General features: G+C 43.7%; 1 protein-coding gene across 1 annotated transcript in view; it reads right to left on the bottom strand.

Moving 5' to 3' along the window:
• Window positions 1-20,564, bottom strand: part of SCEL (sciellin) — a 241,197-nt gene that overhangs the window by 53,323 nt on the left and 167,310 nt on the right. Inside the window, exons 23-28 of the mRNA XM_029603190.1 lie at window positions 18,273-18,329; window positions 15,038-15,094; window positions 7,632-7,688; window positions 6,448-6,504; window positions 2,688-2,744; window positions 271-324 (exon numbers count right to left, since the gene is read on the bottom strand). Coding sequence (XP_029459050.1) covers window positions 271-324; window positions 2,688-2,744; window positions 6,448-6,504; window positions 7,632-7,688; window positions 15,038-15,094; window positions 18,273-18,329 — 339 coding nt within the window. The remainder of the gene's footprint in view (window positions 1-270; window positions 325-2,687; window positions 2,745-6,447; window positions 6,505-7,631; window positions 7,689-15,037; window positions 15,095-18,272; window positions 18,330-20,564) is intronic.

Here is a 20,564-nt window from a genome sequence, read left to right as displayed (position 1 = left end):
TTTTTTTTATATTCCACTTTTTTTCAGCACTTCAAAGCAGATTACATGCAGGTACTTCCCTATCCCCAGGCAATGGAGGGTTAAGTGACTTGCCAAAGGTCACACGGAGCAACAGTGGGACTTCAACCCTGGTCTCCTGGTTATAGCCCACTGCTCTAACCACTACTCTTCCATGCCAAATTAAATCCCATGCTCAACGTGAGAGAATAAAGCATCCTTTAAACACTCTACCAGCGTAGGTCCTTCACATTTTTACTTTGCTTTGCTTACCTTGTGTTATCTTTTCCTGTGCGTCTTACATCGATGAGGTTACCAAGCCCCTGGCTTCATTTGAAACAAAATTGAGCAAATTAGCAATGTGACAAATCAATAGGAGAATATCCTCAAAACATTTGAAGAAATAGCTCATACAGGAATGTGCTTTTCAATGGATGTTTGACAATAGTTTAATCTCATGAGTTGAAAAATGATAAAGTGAAACATATTTGGTTAAAAAAGGGGAAATACAATTACAAGATCTCTAAGAACTTTGGAATCTAGAAATGAGAACAGTACTGCGGGTTCTCCATGATTCCCCAGTAATCCTCTTATTCTATATTGCCTGAACAAGGTCCACAGTTTCTATGAACTCAGGATCATTACTGGATGATTCAGTGGGAAGAGGAAGGGAGACCATGAGGGGAGCCAGCAAGGTGGGAAATGAGATTTTTCAGGAATTGGTTGAAAAGTAAAGTTGACAGCCAAGGAGGGGCTAATCAAGTTACATATTTATTTTTTTTATTCAGCTTTGATTTCCTGTTTTTCTCTACATACCTCAAAGCGAGTTACAACTAAAACAAGTTCAATACAAATACAATAATAATGGAATAAAACCCCTGAAAACTTATCCATACAACAGAAAAGGTAAAATAGCAAGTATTGGCCCATGTCCTTACTACTAAAGCTTGTTCAAACAGCCATGCCTTTAATTTCTTGTGGAATACTATATCATTTTTTTCTAGTCAAAGCTCAAACGAAACACTATTCCAGAGATGGGGAACATAGTAGGGATGTGCATTCGTTTTGAACGAATGCGCAATCTGCAACATATATATCCTATTCGTTGCATTCATGGGGTTCCGAAAAGTATGGCGAACCCCCACGAATGCAATGTATCATTAACGAATAAAATTCCCACCCTCCTGACCCCCCCCCCCCAAGACTTGCCAAAAGTCCCTGGTGGTCCAGCGGGTGTCCTGGAGCGATCTCCTGCACTCGGGCCGTCGGCTGCGGTATTCAAAATGACGCCGATAGCCTTTGCCTTTACTATGACACAGGGACTACCGGTGCCATTGGTCGGCCCCTGTCACATGGTAGGAGCACAAGATGGCACCGGCTGTCCATTGCTCCTATAATGTGACAGGGGCCGACCAATGGCACCGGTAGCCCCTGTGACATAGTAAGGGCAAAGGCTATCAGTGCCATTTTGAATACCGGCAGCCGACGGCCCGAGTGCACATCCCTAGAACATAGTAGCTACTGTAAATACTTTCATCCTGGTAATCACTAGCTTAGTACAGGGCTGTAGCCAGAATTGAATTTTTTGGGGGACCCAAGGTTAATATGAGTGGGCACTGGGCTAGCCTCCCACTTGGCTCCCATCCCTTACCTCATCCAATATGGCTCTTCATGGCAGTAGCTACAAAACCCTTTAATTTCTGACAACACTCTATATCTTCAGTTTTTCACTCTCTTATTGCCCAAACTGTTTCTCACTCTCTGATTATTTCAGCTTCTTTATACAAGCTTCTGAAGAGTAAGTAAATAGGCTTCCACTGAGTCAGGGCACTCCTAAACTTTAAAGATTCTGACAGGATGGGGGCTAATTACCTGACAAATGAAAACAGAAAGACTCTTATGTCTTCAAACATTTACAGGACTAGCAAAGGTAGTCTCTTTAAAGAATAGCAGATCATGTGTACTGGCAGTGATTCCAGTGCCTACAGGACTTCTAACTGCTGTACCTTTAAGGGCTGACTCAGATGTGGAATGACCCTCCTGCTAGGGTGAGGAGGCATAATGAGGGAGCATAGTCCTCTCAGCACCTCTCCCTCCCAGCTATGACCCTGGTTTAATGGAGCTCAGTGGAGGAGGAAACTACATTTTGGGATAACCTTAGGTTGAGGGGTGAGAGATGAAGAGGAAGGAGCCAGACGAAGACCTGGTTGGGAAGGAGCATTTTGTGCAAGAGGGATTAGAGCAGGGATGGGCAATTCCGGTCCTCGAGGGCCGCAAACCGGTCGGGTTTTCAGGATATCCCTAATGAATATGCAGGAAAAAGATTTACATATGACTGAGGCAGAGTGCATGCAAATCTCTCTCGTGCATATTCATTAGGGATATCCTGAAAACCTGACCGGTTTGCGGCCTTCGAGGACTGGAATTGCCCATCCCTGGATTAGAGTGTGGGAGGTTTTTAACTCAAGGTTACCTGCTCCTTTAAAGATCCCAGGGGGTGAGAGAGCAGTGAATGGAAAGCTATTACTGTCTGTAGGTTAACAGCCAATGGAACACGTTGCTGCAAATGTGGGGTTCACGTAATGCCCTTTAGTAGATTACACATTTATGGAGTGGGGTGGGGGGTAATGTGCATTTAACACTCTATACTAAATAGGCTCTTAATGTTTTTTTTTTTTTGCTTTACTTACTTTATATTATCTTTTCCTGCAGTGCCTCTTACATTGATGAGATTATCAAGCCCCTGGCTTCAATTGAAACAAAATTGACCAAGTTAGCAATATGACAATCAATCAATAGCAGAATATCTACAAAACATTTGGAAAAATAGGTTGTACAGGAATATGTTGTGCTTTTCAAATGATACTTGACAATAATATAGTTTTAATATTTGAAACCTGATACAGTGTAATATATTTTGGTTGACAAAGGAAATATATAACAAAAACGCCCTTTGAGCAGGGCTTCCCAGACTTTTAGCCAATGTGACCCCTTTTTACCACTTGAAAAGTCACATGATTTTCGGATGACAACAAAAGCAAAGTAGCAGGGGGTGGTCCCCCTCTAACAATCACTCCACTTTCAGCCTTCTCATACTCCAACTTTATCCCTCTCTCAATTTCCTCCCTCTCCAGCAGATCCTCTCTCAACCTCCACCTCTAACCTCAACCTCTAACCCCCCTGGAAGACCTAATCTTAATCTCCTCCCCTCCAGCTGAACTCCTCTTACATCCCCAGCTCCTTTCACCCCCCCCCCCCCAGTCTATCCTCTCTCACCCCTCCAACTGACCCCTTCACCCCTAGATTTTCTTAGAACATCCGACTAATGACTAATCCTCTGTCATCCCCTCACTCCATCTTCTTCCTGTCACCACTCCCCCAATCTTGCCTCACTCATCTCCCATCCCCTGCCTCGCTTCCCAGCTTCACCTCTTGCCCTCTAACCCTTCTTATATCCCCAATGGATCTTCTGTCATTCCCCATATCTCACCCTCCACAGCCATCCCCTCTCTAGTTGATCCCTCTTCTGAAACTTCCCTGCCAGATGATCCAATTCAAATTCCTCCTGCATCTGATCTTTCCCTTCAAACAGCCCCTTCTCCAAACATTCCCCTGGCCAGGGTCAGTGACAGCATTTTCCTTTGGGTCTCTGGCCTACAGGCAATGATAACTGGTGGGAACACAGGGCAGGCTGATGACAGGGGCAACATTCCTTTCTTGGGTGGTTTCAGTGGTGAGTAAGAAGAAAGCAGCAGTGATGGTCTCCACTGACCTATGCAAACTCAGTACTCCTCTCCCCTAATGGCTAGCTCCAAGCCTGAGGGTGATCTACAATGAGCAAAAGCATTGATAATGAAGGCAGCTTAGGACCTGTGAGTCAATGTAACTTCATAGGCTCTACAGAATTCCCAATCCCTCCTCATGCAGGGCTTCCTGTTACCACAGAAACTCATGCACAGGTGGGGGCCACAGCAGGGCCTGTGAATGCAGGCTGGCTCACAGACTTCACTCTAACTTCCACTATTATTGCTGCTGATGCCTGAAGAGCACAGTCATTTGAGACACTTGTGACCCCAGCTGAAGGTTTTGTGACACCATTTGGGATCACAACCCACAGTTTAGGAAGCTCTGGAACCTAGAACTGAGAACAGTTGTGCAGGTTCGCCATGATGCCTCCATATTTTTTCTTAACTTATTCCTTGTTGCCTAAACCAGGTAGGCAGTTTCAATGGAATGAACAAATATGAGTGCCAAATGATACAGAGTAAGCAATTATGGGAACATTTTTAATTAACCTAGTTGCACAGTATGCAAGTACTGGGTCTATATTATGAATGTTTATTTGGACTCTGCACTGAACATATTGGTTTCGCAGAATGCAAGAAGTTTAAATAAATAAATACATAAATAAATAAAATACTTTTATCGCACATACTTTGAAGCAAATTTTCAAAGAAAAATTACTTGGGAACAGGCTTGGTTTTAAGCCTTGGTAACAGACTATTTGCCTGTTGTGCCAAATTTTGAAGGCACCTAATACCCTGGCCTAAGAGGAGCCTTCTGCCATGTATCTTAGGGCCATTTGCCAGAGCCACTTGAAAGAGACACCATTGTGGTATTCTGGCCCAACACTGCCTCCTCTGCTTTCCAATCTCAGAAAATAGGGCTGGTAAAAGCATTAGGCGGGATAAGCAGTGCGGCAGTTTTGAAAGGACGGATGAGATGAGACGTGGCACAGGAGGCTCATAGCTGGAGGGTGTTTTCTAGTTTTGGGTATGTATTTCTTTGAGGAGCTGGGGTTGTTTGGCATGTGCGATGAGAGAGAGAGAGAGATCATGTAACAACATCACTGCCTAGGGCAGCTGGACACACTTCCACCAGCACTGTCTGAGGGTGACACATCCATCCACCCCCACCCCTACTCCCGCTGTCTACTCTCTGAAGATGACCCTACTCTTACACCCCTGTCCTGTCCCTGGCTTCAGCTGAAACAAAACTGATCATGTTACTAATATAACAAATCAATCAATAGGAGAATATATATAAATATTTTATATATATTTATTTATATAAATATATATAAAAGAAATAGGTCAAAGACATGATGTGCTTTTCAAAGTATTTTTGACAATTGTAGTATTTTAAAATTTGACAAATGATACAGAGAGAATCATGTTTTGGTTAACAAAGCAAAAGTATAACTAAACAACCCCTAAAATCTCTGGAACCTAGAACTGAGAACAGTTATACAGGTTCTCCATGATTCCTCAGTATATTCTCTTATTTGATATTCCCTGAACAAGACGAATTGTTTCGTTCAGGTCATTCATTGCCATTAAAGTCAAAGGAGAAAGCAATGCATCCCATTTTTTACTCTGACTTAGGGATTTTTCATCCAAGTTTTATGAAACTTGCTGGCAGGTTTGAGCAGCAGAGCAACAGCACTCCAAGACACCAAGAGTGGTATGAACACTCCCATGACATCAAGAGGGGAAAAAGGCACAAAGACCCCAAGACCTAGAGTCAAGGGTAGGGCAGGAAGCACAGTGTAGCACAGACCCAAAGGCCTAGAGTGAGGGGCATAGCAGCAACACAGTGCCATGAGGACCCCCAGAAACAGAGATAGGGGGATGGCAGCAAGCACAATGCCATGAGGACCCCCAGAAACAGAGTTAGGGGGATGGCAGCAAGCACAGTGGCATCAACAACCTAAGTTTTAGAATGAGAGGTATGACAGCAAGCACAATGACATGAAGACCCAAGACATGGAATGAGGGGTAAGATAGATTACTACCTGTGGCTGATTATCAGACTCCATGCTATTAGCTGGCTAGCTTCTCCAAACCCACCTCAGCCAGACTTTCAATATATCTTGCCTCTAATTCTTCAATATCTGCACATTCACTTATATGCATCCTTTTGGATTTAAAAAGTATGCATGCAAATTGTCGCCCAAAATTTGTGTACATTTTAAGCAGGTACAAATCTTTGCAGGTAGATTTAGCAGAATAAATTTCAAAGCGTAAGTCAGCATTGAAAATGTATGTAAGTTATGCACAATGACACAAAATTAGCTCCCCATCCAAAAGCTAAAGTATAGATAATATGTTTCAGTTATGAGAAAAAAATATCAATTTATGTTAATATCAAGCTACAGTAAAATCAGTTATAACTTTGGTGCTTCTAAATGAAAATGTACTATTTTAAATATTTTGCAAGATATTTCAAAATATCCTCCTTTGACTTGTCCTGCATTGGCTGTGCCATTTAAACACACTATAGTAAAGACACTATACCTTGCATTATAAAATTAATATTTTATTGCATTATGCAATGTCTGATGAAAATGTCAAGTAGCTTAAATGCTACATAGCACACAATTACATGATCACAACCACAATCTTTCTAAAATTAGGTAAAAGAAGAATGTGAGCATGCAGGACAACATACTTATTGTTAACTCTTCCGGCACTGTTTGACATATCAATGAGATTATCGAGTCCCTGGCTTTAATTAAAACAAAATTGACAGTTAGTGATATTGCAATCAGTCATCTATGGATTTTCTAAACCTTTGAAGAAATGAAATTTATGGATGAACAATGAGCATTTCAGAGAGTTTAACATAGAAAAATGGTTTATAGGTCTACAATGTAAGATTCTAGATTAAGCTTATTTAAGCAATATGGGTATACTTCTAATTTTCTTTTACATGTATACTTTTAAGCTATTTTAAAATGAATTTTATAAATACTAAAGCATAACATATACATTGAGGCATGCTTTGATTGAAAATAATGATAACTTTGCAAATTCTAAAGCAAATTATACAGTCATTTTGTAGGCTTTGAACAATGCTTTAATAAGTTCTCTTGACTTATTCTGTATTGCCTGCATCAGAAACATTTTCTAGAAAATACCATATACAGTAGTATGAAATTCATCTTTTATTGTTGTAGTGAGGTATAATAGGTGACAAGGACAAAGGCAACAGTATAGTCAAGGGCCAGCAGCAGATTGGTAAAAATAAAGCTGGGACAAGAAAAAGGCAAGACATAGAAGAGAGCGCCCTGAATGGAGTTTTGGGAGAAGGAGGACAGAGTTTCACACCCTCTAGGCATGCAGAAAAGAAGGCACAAAGGAAGCAGAGTGAAGTTGGCCAAGAGGCCAAAATATGGCCAGGAAGAACGAGAGTGAAGGATGAGGCTCAGAGTGGTGCTGGGGATGGATAAAAGGGGCTTGAGGATGCTGGAAAGCCAACTAGACCTCAACTTAATAGGACCCAGAAGGTGGTTGGAGATCCAGCCTTCACAGCTGTATTATGCTTCATCATACCTAATGTGAAACACCAAATGCTACATAGTAAGCAAATACATGACCACAACCCTTTTTAAAAATCAGTCAAAAACTAGGGAAATGAAGGAAATAAGAATGCCCGAAAAATTCTCCTATCTAGGTTGTAACACGTAATCAGATTGTGCAGAAGATGCTAATCATTGCAGCATGAAATTAATATATTATTATCTTATGCTTGATGTCTAACTCTAAAAAAAATGAAATGCTACATGGTGAACAACCAATTATAGCAATCTGTCCATAATTAGGGAAACAAAGAGAGAGTGCAGCAAAACTTACCTTTTGTTAACTTTTCCTGCATTTCTTGATACATCAATGAAATCATCAAACCCCTGGCTTCATTTAAAATAAAATTGACCAAGTTAGTACAATTAAAATTAATCAGTAATGAAACATTGATTAGTAAACCTGTACAGAAATAGGTTTCATGGAAGAAATTTGAGCACTTTTTAAAAAAAATGTATATTCTGCCTTTCGTGACACTTCAAGGTACTGTAAGTATTTCCCTGTCCCCAGTCCAAGGGCCTGATTTTTCTGAGGCTTTTCTCCTATTCCTTATCTATGGGAGAAATGCTTAGTAAAGGAAGCCTAAGTTTGTACCTGAGGCAATGGAGGCTGAAGTGACTTGGCCAAGGTCACAAGGAGTGTCAGCGGGAACCTGACTTCCCTGGTTCGCAGGCTCTTCCACTTAGAAAGTTTAACAGCACAAATACGGTTTATAGTTCCACAGTGTAAATGTATTCATTAAATTCAATCGAGTGTTGCAGAGCATTTCATGTTAAAAATGCTTGTTGCTATATGCTAACATTTTAACGTTTGCTAAAAGAACACAGGGAAGATAATTTACAAAGGGGCTTCAGTGGGTAAAACAATGCTTTAGCTGCGGAAAGGGCCCATTTCAAAACTGTCTGGCCAATTCACATATAAAATTAGATGCATGCACCCTCTGTTTGTTCAAGTTTAAACACATCAGGGAGAAATGTTTCGGGAGTGGCGTCTGGACAGGGTTTGCATTTTTACACGTTTTTGCATTTTGAAACGTATGCATGCAAATTTCCCTATAAACTCTCCCTACGCAAGGCAACAGGTATAACTTTGTGCAGGTAATTTTCATGGGCTAATTTTCAAAGCGAATTTACACAAGTGTAACTTAGGGATATAACGGCCTGCAAATTTAGGAAGGTTGTTATAAAATTATTCCCTTATTTGGGGATGCACTAACCAACTCACAGAGAAAGGACTGGTTAACATAAGGAGGTCAATATTCAAAGAAACCATCTATGTAAATTAGCCGGATAAGACTTATCCAGCTAAATTACATAGGTTATTCAGCAATATGGCTATGCAGATGAATATCCCTGGGTTTGGTACTACATTTATTTATTTTATTTATCAGGTTTTATATATCGTCATTAAGAAAACATTCCATCACAACGGTTTTCAAAATACTTAAAAATATAACATAAAAAATTTTAAAAAACATAGGCCTGGATTTATCAAAATGCGGTAAGTACCGCATGAGATAGCAAAAGGGGTGTGTTTTATGCTAATATAGTATTTATCACAATTTGTGATAATTACCTGTGCGAAGAGATAAGTTAGTGCACATTGTGATACCATTTCAGATTCTGCAATAAGTGCCAAACCTCATGTATTTCCTGCATTCAACCACTGAGAGAGAGAGCGAGAGAGTGCCTGGCCATAATATCATGGCCCATAGGCAGGTATTTGTATCCCTAGGGTAGGCCCACCTAGTAACTCGAGGTGGGGATTAGGTAAGTGTGTAGGGGGTTAGGGGCCACTTTGACATGCTACGTGACACCTACGAACAGAACAGTGGTCTCTTGTGAAGATTAGCTGGCCTTCGGAGTGAGGAAACTCACTCCAAGATGAGATTTGGGCAATGTTCTCTCAACCTAGCTTGATGTTACCAAGGTAGAGAGTCCATCAAGCTAGGTTGAGAGAACCTTGTCCAAATCTCATCTTGGAGTGAGTTTCCTCACTCCGAAGGCCAACAAATCTTCACAAGTGACCACTGTTCTGTTTGTAGGTGTCACGTAGCATGTCAAAGTGGCCCCTAACCCCCTACACACTTACCTAATCCCCACCTCGAGTTACTAGGTGGGCCTACCCTAGGGATACAAATACCTGCCTATGGGCCATGATATTATGGTTGGTCTCTCTCTCTCTCTCCCCCTCCCCAGGGCTCTGGAGCCTTCAAATCATCTGAAATAAGCCTTACAGGACACATCGCAAATGGTGATAAAACCTTACCACATGGTCACAGCCGCTATCGCATGCACATTTTCGCATGTGTTAAAGGCCTATCGCATGCGAAAACGCCTTACCGCATTTTGAAAAATGACCCCCATAGCTGGATAAGTTATATCCGGATAAAATATCCAGAGAAGTTAAACCTGCTCTATGGCAGGGCTAACTTATCCAATTAACTAAACTGAATAAGCCAGAATATCTGCACTTATTGGGGCAGATTTTCAAAGGCTACGCGCGTAACCTGAGGAAATCAGCCCCTGCGCGCGCCGAGCCTATTTTGCATAGGCTCGGTGGCGCGCGCAAGCACAGGGATGTGCTTATGTCCTGGGGCTTGCAAAAAGGGGCGGTTCGGGAGTGGTCCGGCAATCAGCCGGCGTGTGCAAGTTACGCCTGCCTTGGGCAGTCGTAACCTTTGCTGCAAAGGTAGGGGGAGGGATGGAAAAAAGTTCCCTCCAAGGCCGCTCCGATTTCGGAGCGGCCTTGGAGGCTTTCCCCATTCCCTCCAAGGCCGCTCCGATTTCGGAGCGGCCTTGGAGGGAATGGGGAAAGCCATCGGGGCTCCCCTCGGGCTCGGCGCACGCAAGGTGCACATGTTCAACTGAGGGAGACGAAGAAATTAATCAAGTTGGCAAAAAGTCAAGCGGAAGAGAGGATTGCCAAGGAGATAAAAAATGGTGACAAAACATTTTTCAGATACATCAGCGAAAAGAGAAAAGTCCATAGTGGTATAGTGAAATTGAAAGGTGGAAATGATCAATGTGTGGAGAGAGACGAAGAAATGGCAGAAATATTAAATGAATACTTCAGCTCTGTATTCACTAAAGAAGACCCTGGAGAAGGACCATTTCTACACAAGAAGCTGGAGGGTAGTGGAATAGATGAAAATCATTTTACAGTAGAAAATGTATGGGAAGAGCTAAAGAATCTGAAAGTGGACAAAGCCATGGGGCCTGATGGGATTCATCCAAGGATTCTGAGGGAGCTCAGAGATGTGCTGGCGGGTCCGCTGTGTGACCTGTTCAATAGATCCCTAGAAACGGGAGTGGTGCCGAGTGATTGGAGAAGAGCGGTGGTGGTCCCGCTTCACAAGAGTGGGAACAGAGAAGAGGCTGGTAACTACAGACCGGTTAGCCTCACTTCGGTGGTGGGAAAAGTAATGGAGTCACTGTTGAAAGAGAGAATAGTGAAATATCTACAGTCCGGAGAATTGATGGACCAGAGGCAGCATGGATTCACCAGGGGAAGATCCTGTCAGACAAATCTGATTGACTTTTTCGACTGGGTAACCAAGGAATTGGATCAAGGAAGAGCGCTAGATGTCATCTACTTGGATTTCAGCAAAGCTTTTGATACGGTTCCGCACAGGAGACTGGTGAATAAAACAAAAAGCTTGGGAGTGAGTGCCGAAGTGGTGACCTGGATTGCAAACTGGTTGACGGACAGAAGACAATGCGTGATGGTAAATGGAACTTTCTCTGAAGAGAGAGCGGTTTTAAGTGGTGTACCGCAAGGATCGGTGTTGGGACCGGTCCTGTTCAATATCTTTGTGAGCGACATTGCGGACGGGATAGAAGGTAAGGTTTGTCTTTTTGCGGACGACACTAAGATCTGCAACAGAGTGGACACGCCGGAAGGAGTGGAGAGAATGAGACGGGATTTAAGGAAGCTGGAAGAGTGGTCGAAGATATGGCAGCTGAAATTCAATGCCAAGAAGTGCAAAGTCATGCATTTGGGGAGTGGAAATCCGAATGAACTGTATTCGATGGGGGGGGAAAGGCTGATGTGCACGGAGCAGGAGAGAGACCTTGGGGTGATAGTGTCTAATGATATGAAGTCGGCGAAACAATGCGACAAGGCGATTGCAAAAGCCAGAAGAATGCTGGGATGCATAGAGAGAGGAATATCGAGTAAGAAAAGGGAAGTGATAATCCCCTTGTACAGGTCCTTGGTGAGGCCTCACCTGGAGTACTGTGTTCAGTTCTGGAGACCGTATCTACAAAGAGACAAGGACAAGTTGGAGGCGGTACAGAGAAGGGCGACCAGGAAGGTGGAGGGTCTTCATCGGTTGACATACGAGGAGAGATTGAAGAATCTAAATATGTACACCCTGGAGGAAAGGAGGAGCAGGGGTGATATGATTCAAACTTTCAGATACTTGAAAAACTTTAACGATCCAAAGACAATGACAAACCTTTTCCAACAGAAAAAAATCAGCAGAACCAGAGGTCACGAGCTGAGGCTCCAAGGAGGAAGACTAAGAACCAATGTCAGGAAGAATTTCTTCACGGAGAGAGTGGTGGATGCCTGGAATGCCCTTCCGGAGGAAGTGGTGAAGTCCAAAACTGTGAAGCACTTCAAAGGGGCATGGGATAAATATTGTGGATCCATCAGGTCCAGAGGACGCATATAAAGAGCAGGTAGTAAAATACTGCACGGAGCGGCAGTAGCCACAGAGGCATTCACGGAGCGGGATGCCAGTGGCCAGTGGTAGGTGTCCACCTTCATGGAGCGGAAGGATGTAGGGCTGTCATCTCCCAATTAAATAAAAAACAAAAACAAAAAACAAAACAGGGATGGGATCCATCAGGTCTAGAGGACACATATAAAGAGCAGGTAGTAAAATACTGCACGGAGCGGCAGTAGCCACAGAGGCATTCACGGAGCGGGATGCCAGTGGCCAGTGGTAGGTGTCCATATAAAGAGCAGGTAGTAAAATACTGCACAGAGCGGCAGTAGCCACAGAGGCATTCACGGAGCGGGATGCCAGTGGCCAGTGGTAGGTGTCCACCTTCACGGAGCGGAAGGATGGAGGGCTGTCATCTCCCAATTAAATAAATAATAAAAAAACCCAGGGATGGGATCCATCAGTTCTAGAGGACGCATATAAAGAGCAGGTAGTAAAACACTGCATGGAGCGGCAGTAGCCACAGAGGCATTAACGGAGCGGGATGCCAGTGGCCGGTGGTAGGTGTCCACCTTCACAGAGTAGAAGGATGAAGGGCATCCATCTCCCAATTAAAAAAAGAAAAGAAAAAAAGAAAAAAAAACAGGGATGGGTTCATGGGCTTATAGGTATTACCAATTATTAGGCTTTTCAATATTTGATGATAGTTAATGTGACTTTCAAGGCATTCTTCACTTTCGGTGCATGTCCGGCATGACTCCTTGCTTCAATGACAGGGGAAAAGAAAAACTGATACTTCACACATTTCCAGCATTGCCCTCTGCTTCATGGCAGAGAGCTATGCTGCCGCTTACCCAACTAATCAAACTTAATATTTCACTTGGAAGCAGCTCCAGCACTGCTCTCTACATTAATGGTGGGGGTGAAAAGGGAATTAGAACATAAGGTTACTAAGAGCCAAGAGAAACAGTTAAGTATGAGAACAAATGTGTGAAGCTTGCTGGGCAGACTGGATGGACCGGTTGGTCTTCTTCTGCCGTCATTTCTATGTTTCTATGTTATGTTTCTATGTGTACACCCCCTTGTGCGTGCCGACCCTGGATTTTATAACATGCGCGCGGCAGCCAGCGCATGTTATAAAATTGGGCGTAGATTTGTTCGCCCCGGGTTGCGTGAACAAATGTCCGCCCGCGTATAAGATTTAAAATCTGGCCCATTGGGTTCAGTTAGCCAGATAATTAGCACTGCCCCGATCCGCCCCACTGACCGCCCACTAGATATCTGGCTAACCTCCAAGCTGGATAAGTGGCTTATCCAGCTAAGTGGCACCCAGCAGCTACCTCTTAGCCAGATAAGTTGCTACTTACCCAGCTAAATAGTGCTGAATATTGGCCTCAGGTGATTTATCCCCCCCCCCCTCCCCCCAAGAAGGCTGCTTTCCATCCTTCTCTGGAGATGAAAAATTGTAACTAGAGACAAGCATATTTGTGCCCCCTCCATAGCCCTATCCCCATTCTTCACTCCCTCTACCCCTTCCACACTAATCCCAGTCCTCTTTCATCCTCTTCCCTCAGCTTGGATAATAGACAGCAAACACCACTCTTCCTGGCTTTTCATCCACTGCCAGCCCATGCTTGCATTTAAGTCTTCTTTCTGGCCCCAATGCGCTTTTACACTGGGAAGCTGCTTCTCTCTTACACCCCTACTTACAGTGGTGAGCTTCTGTGCTCCACCACCTCCTGCTCCCACATCAGCCACAAGGGCAAAATGTCTCGTGTGGTCCAATCAGAACACCTCCCGCCCCCACCTCCCAACACAGGAAACGTCCACTGGCATGGACCAATCACTCCTTACCCCTTCCCAGACATAAATTAAGATCCTTGGGTACATGATTATCCCTCTCCCCTCAGACATAAGGTAAGGCTCCCAGCATTCTGACGGCTCTCCGAAAGAATGTCAAGGAGCACATCAAACCAATCATCTCCTCCCAACCCCACTCATCCGGAACAAAAGTCAAGGGACTTGTGACTTAATTTCCTGCTGCCTTCCCCCCACTATCCCAAACCCAATCACCCCTCCCCCCCTTCCAGACACAAGTCATGAGGCTTGATGGCCCGAACACTCCCATCCAAGTCACTTGACCTGTGTATGCAATGTGGGATGGGAGTGATTAGGCAACCAGGAGTTTAACTTGTTTCCAGGAAGGGTGAAGCGAGGATATCAAGCCATGCTGGTCACTTCACTTGTGCTGGGGAGGTGACTCAGACCATGTTGGTTACTTTATCTGGCATTTTTGGGGGAGGAGGAGGCTTGGTGTTGGGCTGGGGAGATAAAATTCCCCCATGCTAACCAATCCAAAGGGAAAGGTTTAGATAGCACAGGGGGTTGAGAGACAGAGCATAAGTGCTAAAAAGTTAATTGCTGGACTGAGGAAGTTGTTGACGTTTAGGATTTAGCAGGCTCATAGTCAATAGCGGGTGAAGGAGAAAATACGTACTATTTCCATGTGCCCACTTCATTAACATGTGGGTATGCACACCTAGTAATATTCTCTGCCCATAGGTTAGTGTGAATGCTAGGGCCTTACTGCACAGTCCTGCCATTCCAGGAAAACGCTAAACAGTCTTAGCATGCCATAGTAAGCTCTAATGCATAGACCCATAGTATATAATTCACATCAACACATGTTTTATTTGTCAAGAGAAATAAAGAATGAAATGAACGACAACTCTGTAATTTCTAAATGAAAATATACAGTTATTCAGTTTTTTTGTAAGATATTGCAATATGTTCTCTTTAAGCAAATATGTTATATTTATGAGGTAAATAAACGATATGGAGAACACTATATCTTGTGGTATAAAATTCATATTTTATTACATTATGCTACAAATCTGATATAAAAGTCAGGTAGCTCAATTCCTACATGGCAAGCAATTATATGATCACAGCCACAATATTTTTAACACTAAATGAAATAAAAAAGCAAGAGTGAAGCAAGACTTACCTTTTGTTAAATTTTCCAGAATTGTTTGATATATCAATGAGATTATCAAGTCCCTGGCTTCATTTAAAACAAAATGGACTAAATTAGACATATTACAATTAATCTTTACTAGCACAATGTCTACTACACTTTTTTTTTTTTTTTAAATGGAGGTTGGTAAGAACAATGAGCATTTCAGAGAGCAGAAGCAGTTTATAGGTCCAGAGTGCAAATTTATTCATTAAATTAAGTTGAGTCATCTGACTTGATGTACTTAAAATGCACTTTTGGTGGTATAGGTTTAAAATATTTCTTGTTAAAATGAAGATAAATAGAAATATGCACAAAAACTTGCCCATAAAAATACAACACACTAACGTAGAAATTTTCAAAAGTTGTTTATGCACGTAAAATGCACTTACATATGTAGAACTATAGATAATTCAATAGCATATATTGTAGCAATTATCAAAAGCCCACTTACAAGAGTACAGAACATTTACAGATGTAAAACTCAGTTTTGGGGTAAATTTTAAAAGCTACGCGCGGGCATCCATGTGTGTGTGCTACCCAGCACACACATGGACACCCGATTTTATAACATGCATGTGCAGGTGTGTGCATGTTATAAAAATCAGGGGTCGGCGCATGCAAGAGGGTGCACAATTGTGCACCCTGCGCACGCCACCTCCCGCGGCCTTCACGCGTTCCCTCCCAGGCCGCTACGAAATCGGAGCGGCCTGGGAGGGAACTTCCTAACACCTTAACCTAACCTCCCTTCCCCTTCCCCTTCCCCTAACCCTCCCGCCCCCTAGCCCTATCCTAACCCATCCCCTGCACTTTATCCTACCTCTTGCGCATGCCTGCAGCCTGCCGGCATGCGATCCTCCAACACAGCGGCAAATGGCCCCTGTGCCGGAGGCCTCTGGCCCTGCCTCGCCCCCCCTGGACCGCCCTGCCCCTCCCCACCCCCTCTCTGCCCCTTTTTCAAAGCCCCAGGACTTAGACGCGTCCCAGGGCTTTACGCGCGTCGCTGGGCCTTTGTAAAATAGGCGTAGGGCTTAGAAAATCTGGCCCTTTATGTGTGTTACACCTTTTGAAAATTACCCCTTTAATGTGCACTCCAAAATGTCACATAACAGCCAATGCACTATAATTTGGCACACACAAAAACTTATCCCCATAGCTTCATAGTGCACACATAGTACTAGAACAGAAGTTAACCTAAAGAGTTCAGCATGGATGCACTGGATCATAAAATTCTCCAAGTTAATCTGCCCAAAGTGAAAAGGCCCATTAACAAAGTGAAAGTCATATCTCTGCCCTCCTAAAGGCAGCTCCCCACCCTCCTTGCCTGGAGTAATGCACAAAAGGGCCTCACTGCCCCTAACCCCCCCAAACTAGTAGAAAACGGGCCAGCTTCCGCACCCCTCTAGTGGCCCAATCATCTCCATGCAGGCAAGAAATAGAGAGTCTCCATACCCCAGACCCCTTCCTAATAGGTTCCTCCCCAACTTACTAACAGGGCTGGTGCAAGACTATTTGGCACCCTAAGTGAAACTTCAGTAATTCATCCCCATCCCCCATCTTAATTATAGGAGGCAGCTCTAGTACACTGCTCCCTCCTACTGGAGATAGTGGCTCTAGTATAGGGCTCCCTTCTTTGCTGGTATTGGTTCTGGTATAGCACCTCTTTGGGCTTGTGCTGGTGGGATTTTGTCACCCTCAAAATTTGGCGCTCTAGGTGACCACCTAGTTTACCTAATGGAAGCACTAGCTCTACTTCTTACCCCTTCCAAGGAAGACCAAGCAAAGACTGAGGCAGGAGAAATCAGAGCAGAAATGAGCATGGCTCCCTCCCATCCAATTCCTGATGTCTTTGAATATGGCACAAACTGACCACTAGGGATGTGAATCGTGTGCCCGATCGTCTTAACGATCGGGTTCGGCTAGAGGGAGAAAAAATCTGATCGGTGGTGATGTGAATCGGAATCGGTTCCGATTCACATCGTTAATTTTTTTTTAGTGAGGCCCGACCCTTTAAAATTGACCCCTTACCTTCCCCTACCCTCCCGAACCCAGTGGGGCACGGGGACCCCACCCTCCCGAACCCAGTGGGGGCGCAGGGACCGATCTCCCACTCTTGGGCCATCGGTGCCATTTTGGCTGCCACTCAAAAATGGCGCTGATGGCCCGATAAAAAAAACAACCCACACAACCCTTTAACAATGACCCCTTAGCTTCCCCCACCCTCCCGAGCCCCCCAAAACATTTTAAAATTACCTGGTGGTCTAGTGGTGGTCCTGGGAGCGATCTCCCATTCTCGGGCGACGGCTGCCACTCATAAAGATGGCGCCGATGGCCCTTTGCCCTTACCATATGACAGGGTATCCGTGCCATTGGCCGGCCCCTGTCACATGGTAGGAGCACTGGATGGCCGGCGCTATCTTTAAAGATGGAGACGGCCATCTTTACGATGGTGCCGGCCATCTTTAAAGATGGCGGCGCCCATCTTTACGATGGTGGCGGCCATCTTTAAAGATGGCGCCGGCCAGCCAGTGCTCGTACCATGTGACAGGTAAAATCTCCACATGCATATTTTTAGTTAGACATGAAGGTATATGAGTACAACAGTTGTGTGCTACTTATCAAGATAAATTCCAATTTATCGGCTAAACATTGAAAGCAGCAACACTTATCTGGACAAGTTCCGATTTATCTGGCTAAGTAACAGCATACTCTCTACACACTAACCTTTACTGCATAGGCGTCTTGTATATATTATACACTAAAACATGTTTTACTTGTCATTGGAGCAAAAGTTACAGTGAAATGAACTACAATTCTACAACTTCTAAATGAAAATATACACTCAGTTATGCAGAGTTTGCAAAACATTGCAATATGTTCTCTTTATGACATATTTGGTATTGGCTGTGCTAGGAAAATAGACTTTATGAAGAACACTATATCTTGTAGCATACAATTAATTCTATATTGTATTAAGCTATACATTAGGAGGGCAATATTCAAAACTAAACATTTAAATGTATAACCCGGAGTTAGATGGCTAACAAGGAGTTAGATAGATAACTTGTCATTTAGATAGATAACTTGTGTGTTATCCATCTAAATGGCTTTGAATATTTCCTGATATAAAAGTCAAGATGCTTGAATTCTATATGGCAAGCAACTACAACCACAATCTTTTTGAAAATGAGTTAAAAGAAGAAAATCAGAGTGTGGGAAGACTTACTTTTTGTTAACTTTTCCAGCGCTGCTTGACACGTCAATGAGATTATCGAGTCCTTGGCTTTATTTAAAACAAAATTGACTAAATTAGGGATATTAGAATCAGTCTTTAATGCACAGTTTACTAAACCTTTCTGAAAATGGAGTTTGGTAAGAACAATGAGCTTTTCAGAGAGAATAAAGTACAAGCTGTTTATAGGTCTAGAATGTAAATGTCTTCATTAAACTGAGTTGAGTAATCTGACTTGGTATACTTAAAATTTGCTTTAAAATATCTCTTAGTAAAATAAAGATAGAGGGGCCCAAGCACAAAAGCTTGCACAAAACATTTGGTTTAGGTGCATGTTCTAAAACTTTAATGTGCCCTCCAAAACATCACACAACAGGCAAAAGTTACAATGGAATGAACAAATACAATTCTACAACTTCTAAATGAAAATATATACTCAGTTATGCAAGTTTTGCAAGATGATGCAATATGTTCTATTTATGATGTATTTGGTTTTGGATGTGCTAGGTAAATTAACCAGTGTTTCCCAACCACTGTGTCAGGGCACACTGATGTATCTTCAGATCTGATCAGGTGTGCCATGGAAAAGTCACCACTACCTGCGGCTCGGATCCAGGCCAGCATCTGAGCTCAGCTCTTAGCAACAAAAGACACCAGCAGTGTTACGAGCGCAACCTCCGGCAGATGTAGGGACCGAGGGCTTGGGGTCTTCAGATCCCATTATGGCCCAAGGGCTCGGTGGCCTTCGGGTCCTATTACGAGTATGACCTCCGGCAGGCACGGAGGCGTGGTCGTCTCTGAAGCTGGTGATGTGAGCCCTTGGGCCATGGCATGGCCCAGGGAGGAACCCCAAGCCACACCGCAGGAGGTGAGCTGGTGCGAGCATGGGTTACAAAAGCAGGACAAGACTGAAGCAAGGACTAGGGTACAAGGTCTGACCCTCTACCGGACCTGCATGCCCCAGGATGACCAACAATGCAATGTTGATTGATGAACAGTCCTCTGACCGTTCCAAGTCCTTTCGGACCTGCCGCTGGGTATGGCAATGGGCCGCAGGCCGGACAGAGGATGAGGGCAGATGGAGACCTTGAAACACAGAAGACGTTGGACTAGGACTGTAGCAAAGACATTGTAAACAAGAACTGAGGTGAAGACACTGTAGACGAAGGCTAGAGGAAAGACACCACAGACAAGGACTGGAGCGAAGACATCATGGATGAGAACTGGAGCAAAGACATTGTAGACGAGGGCTGAAGCAGGATCAAGAGCTGGTGCGAGTCTGTGACGCAGCGCGCCCTACACAGTCCACCCGCGGGACTGGTCGCGGACCACGCTGGGCTCGAGGCAGTACTCCAGGAGGAATAGTGGAAGCTGATACCGGAACATGACAAAGCAACTAAAAGGCTGGGATAACGAGAGAGATGTGGATCAACAGTGGACCAATCTAAAAGGAGCAATTACCAAGGCAACTAATCTATATGTTAGAAAAGTAAAGAAAAGCAAAAGAAAAATTAAACCTATCTGGTTCTCAAAGGAGGTGGCTGACAAAATAAAGGCTAAAAGAACAGCATTCAAGAAATATAAAAGATCCCAAAAGGAGGAACACAAAGAAGAATATCTGGTAGAACTGAGGGAGACAAAGAAATTAATCAAGATGGCAAAAAGTCAAGCAGAAGAGAGGATTGCCAAAGAGGTAAAGAGTGGTAACAAAACATTTTTCAGATACATCAGTGAAAAGAGAAAAGTTCAAAGTGGTATAGTGAAATTGAAAGGTGGAAAGGATCAATGTGTGGAGAGAGACAAAGAAATGGCAGAAATATTAAATGAATACTTCAGTTCTGTGTTCACTAAAGAGGACCCTGGAGAAGGACCGTCACTAGTTAACAAGAAACTGGAGGGGAATGGAGTAGATGTAACTCCATTTACAGTAGAAAATGTATGGGAAGAGCTGGTGAAACTGAAAGTGGACAAAGCCATGGGGCCTGATGAAGTTCATCCCAGAATACTGAGGGAGCTCAGAAATGTGCTGGCGGGTCCGCTGTGTGACCTGTTCAATAGATCCCTAGAAACGGGAGTGGTGCCGAATGATTGGTGGAGAGCGGTGGTGGTTCCGCTTCACAAGAGTGGGAACAGAGAAGAGGCTGGTAACTACAGACCGGTTAGCCTCACTTCGGTGGTGGGAAAAGTAATGGAGTCACTGTTGAAAGAGAGAATAGTGAACTATCTACAGTCGGGAGAATTGCTGGACCAGAGGCAGCATGGATTCACCATTGGAAGATCCTGTCA

The sequence above is a fragment of the Rhinatrema bivittatum genome, chromosome 5 (assembly GCF_901001135.1).
Source record: "Rhinatrema bivittatum chromosome 5, aRhiBiv1.1, whole genome shotgun sequence".
Classification (NCBI taxonomy): domain Eukaryota; kingdom Metazoa; phylum Chordata; class Amphibia; order Gymnophiona; family Rhinatrematidae; genus Rhinatrema; species Rhinatrema bivittatum.
This window is presented reverse-complemented; position numbering and strand designations above follow the sequence as displayed.